The 3357-nt window shown below is 45.3% G+C and overlaps 1 protein-coding gene across 1 annotated transcript; it reads right to left on the reverse strand.

The window, feature by feature from the left end:
• Window positions 1–1976: 1976 nt before the first annotated feature.
• Window positions 1977–3357, reverse strand: LOC103714883 (heavy metal-associated isoprenylated plant protein 3). Its single transcript, XM_039114934.1, has 5 exons — window positions 3268–3357; window positions 3060–3195; window positions 2741–2964; window positions 2542–2629; window positions 1977–2440 (listed from the first exon to the last, which is right to left on the reverse strand). The coding sequence occupies exons 1-5, from the start codon at window positions 3274–3276 to the stop codon at window positions 2085–2087; spliced, it is 813 nt and encodes a 270-aa protein (XP_038970862.1). The 5' UTR covers window positions 3277–3357; the 3' UTR covers window positions 1977–2084.

The raw sequence follows: 3357 nt of genomic DNA on the forward strand, positions 1-3357 counted from the left end.
CGGACGGTGCTGTCTAGGACGTTCTAAGTATGTGGCTTAAGCAATAAGCAAGTAGGCACTTGAGAAACAAGGAGAAGATAAATGCTTGAAGCTTTTTTGCTCCCTCTTTCTTTCCCACATTTCCACCTTCTTTAACTTTGATGTGTGAGGACCAATAGGCATTACTCCTTTTGACATGGCGTTGCAATCTTCTTTATTTGTGATGATGGCATCTTGACAAGGTGTTCAAAGGTGCTTACTCCTATAAGCATAAACAAAAACATTATCCGCGTGTGGATTAATTTAGAGCACATCATGAGATGGTCCTCACTTGATCCCCCCCTCCCCTTGGGGCCCCTCTCTCTCTCTCTCTCTAGTTTTCCCTATTATCTTTTGTTAGAGAATAGAAGCCATGGGTCCTGATGTCGGCCATTTTTCTCAAATATATTCGATTGCATGCATGCATGGAAGACTTGAGTCTAAATAGTTTGGGTCTGCACACAGAGATGAGATTGGTGGCCACATGAATTAGACCGTTAATATGCTAGTTGTGGCTTGTGAGTGGCAGAGCATGCCTTTGAGGTCCCTCTGAAGCTGGTTACTCCCCTAGCTGCGATGATAGGGGTATCATCATTAAAGGAATATATGCGCGGTTCTCAGCTTTTCATCGCAACGTTCTTTTCATTTTTAATCCATGGTTGACTCAAAACGTGACAATTTTGTCGTCAACTTTTATTATGTTTTAACAAACGCCAGAGGACAATCTCCTACCACAACAGTTTCAAAATTAAATACAACGATCTAGGGAATGCACCCTTAGGGAGCTTTATTGATTCCAAAGATCCATGCTCTTTTGATTATAAAATTTATCATCTTCATCCACTTAATGTTACAAATTAGAGAAGGTTGTCTTGTACCATGAGAGGATGTGTAGGCATCTCCAACTGAGCTATATTCTGTCAAGATTATAGAGTGAAACCTCAGGTTGTAGTCAATACAGTAAGAATCCATATATTGTTATGTCTCTTTGAGTCATAGGTAGCAGCTTCATTAATTCCATGAATAAGAATTATGGGTATGAAAGCTGATGAAGAGAGTATGAAACATCCGCTTAGTTTTTTCTAGAGAAATCCATCAGAATCATGCACCGCAAAAGAGATTATTCGGTCAGCCGCACTGTTCGTCTTTTGATAAATATGGGTGGCCCAGGAGGGACTACAAGCTCTCACAAATCTCCGAAAGGAGCTAACCCTCTTAACTAGATAACATATAAACAAGCACCTAATAAGAGAACAATAAAATAACAGTGACATGATCATTCCTTTAACTTGTGCCATGGACAATCCTCGTCCAAACTTCCATGGACTGGATCGAGATTTGCCAAAGCACCCAAGCTAGGGCTAATTGATTCTGCATGGCACATCCAGTTAAAATTAGCCTAGCCTCCACCTGACACGTAACTACCCGTGTGTATCAGACCAGTACGTGACTGACACATAGAAGTCACATTAGAAATGTTGTCTCCAAGCCCAGAGACCCAACCACCCGGGCACCAGAAAGCAATCAATTGGATACCTTCCACGGTCCATTTGGGTCAATATCAGGTGGCGGGACGCAGGACCATTACTAATCAGTGTATCCAGAATTCCAAGTCCCAACTAATAGTCGATAACTACTCTTCTGGATTGCAGAATTCTCACCAACCAGATCTTGAAATAATTAAGCGTGACATGGATATATGTCCACCATAACCCCGACATCAAGAATCCACCGAGATCTACCATCCGCTGGCCATCGGATGGTCTTCATGTCCCCCGTTTGCATCCCTTTCAATTCCGTAGGCCCCACTAGGTGGACTCCGCTGTCCATTTTCCCATTCATTTATAAATACGAAGGCCCGTAACTAGGTATCTAAACTTTGGTCAATTAGGTAATTACCGGCTGAACTACAAAACTAACAAAAGCACTATGTCACTAATCCAAGCTAACAAAAAGGATTGACACCAAATTCCTATTTTTCCCTTGCTTTTTTTATTATTATTATTATTTCCTAGCGGTGGAAATATATAGAGTACCAAAACTGAAATATGAAACCGTTTCCGTTTTCACATAACGGAGCAGGCGTTGGGGTTCTCGTCGCTGAACAGTTGGGGTGCGTGCACCATCTCGAAGGAGTAAGGGTAGCCCGCGTAGTACTCCATCCGGTTGGCCGCCGCCTCTTTCCCGCCGTCGACCTTCCCTCCTCCGCCACCGCCCTCGCCCTTCTCCTTCTTGTCGCCGCCCTTGTCCTTCTTCTCGCCGCCCTTGTCCTTCTTCTCGCCGCCGTCGTCCTTCTTCGGTGGCACCACCTCCACCGCCCGCTTCAGCTTCTCTTTCAGCACCTCCGGCAGGGCCTTCGCGTCCATCGTCCCCTTCACGGTCACCAGATCCTTCTGCGCGTCCGCCGTCACCTGCTGCACTCCTGCCCATCCGTCGGAATAATTACCAGATCCCATCAGGGGCATTTCCGGGATAGAATAAAAGCGAATTCGGATGAAAAATATTCAACAAAAAAAAAATCACCCTTAATTTTCCGGATCCTTTTTGTAATCCGTTCGATGCAGCCATCGCAGTGGAGGCGAATCTTCAGCACCACCGTCGTCACCACAGGCTATCAGAGAAATTTAAAACAAAATAATTCATCAATTAATTTAAAAAAAACAACAAAGAATTGGATCACTGGTTTTTTTAAAAAAAGAAAGAAAAAATAAATAAATCATACCTCCTTGGATTTTTTATCGTCGGACTTGTTGGAGTTCTTCTCGCCGGCGGGCTTTTTGGAGTCCTCTTTCTCTTTGGCGTCCTTCTTGGGGGGATTGGTGGGAGAAACGAGATCCACCTTCTTGTGGGTCTTGGCCGCGACCCGATCGCGGAGCTTCGTCGGATCCATCTTCCCCACCACCGTCAGCTTCCCCCCGCTGATGTCCGCCTTCATCCCCTCCACCCCTGTACAATGTACAATTCGACCGTCATTGCAAAAAAGAAAAAAATCAATCCAATCAAGGCGCTTCGAAATCGATCCAATGGAAGAGGAGATTTGCCTTCGAAACCCTTGACGGATCTCTTGACCTTCTCTGCGCATCCCTCGCAATGCATGTTGACCTTTAAGACGACAGTGATCGTTCCGTCGTCTTTCTTCCCCTCTCCTCCTCCTCCTTCTCCTTCCTTCTTCCCCTTCTGAGATCAAAGTAAAGAAAAATCGGTGCGAAATTTAGTTATCGATCGCGGATTGGTGGGAGTCGAGCTCACCTTGCCCATGATCGCAGCTCCCTTCTCCTCCTCCTCCTCCTCTCGTTCGTTTCGCTCCCCGTGCTACAAGAAGTGGAGTGGAGTGGAGTG

The sequence above is a fragment of the Phoenix dactylifera genome, chromosome 17 (assembly GCF_009389715.1).
Source record: "Phoenix dactylifera cultivar Barhee BC4 chromosome 17, palm_55x_up_171113_PBpolish2nd_filt_p, whole genome shotgun sequence".
Classification (NCBI taxonomy): domain Eukaryota; kingdom Viridiplantae; phylum Streptophyta; class Magnoliopsida; order Arecales; family Arecaceae; genus Phoenix; species Phoenix dactylifera.

Bases quoted from the DNA above. Each gene is read 5' to 3' on its own strand.
- LOC103714883 (XM_039114934.1), bottom strand. The intron at 2,965-3,059 runs GCAAATCTCCTC...TACATTGTACAG, and splicing joins ATCCGTCAAGGGTTTCGAAG to GGGTGGAGGGGATGAAGGCG. The intron at 2,441-2,541 runs GTGATTTTTTTT...ACGGATGGGCAG, and splicing joins AAGGATCCGGAAAATTAAGG to GAGTGCAGCAGGTGACGGCG.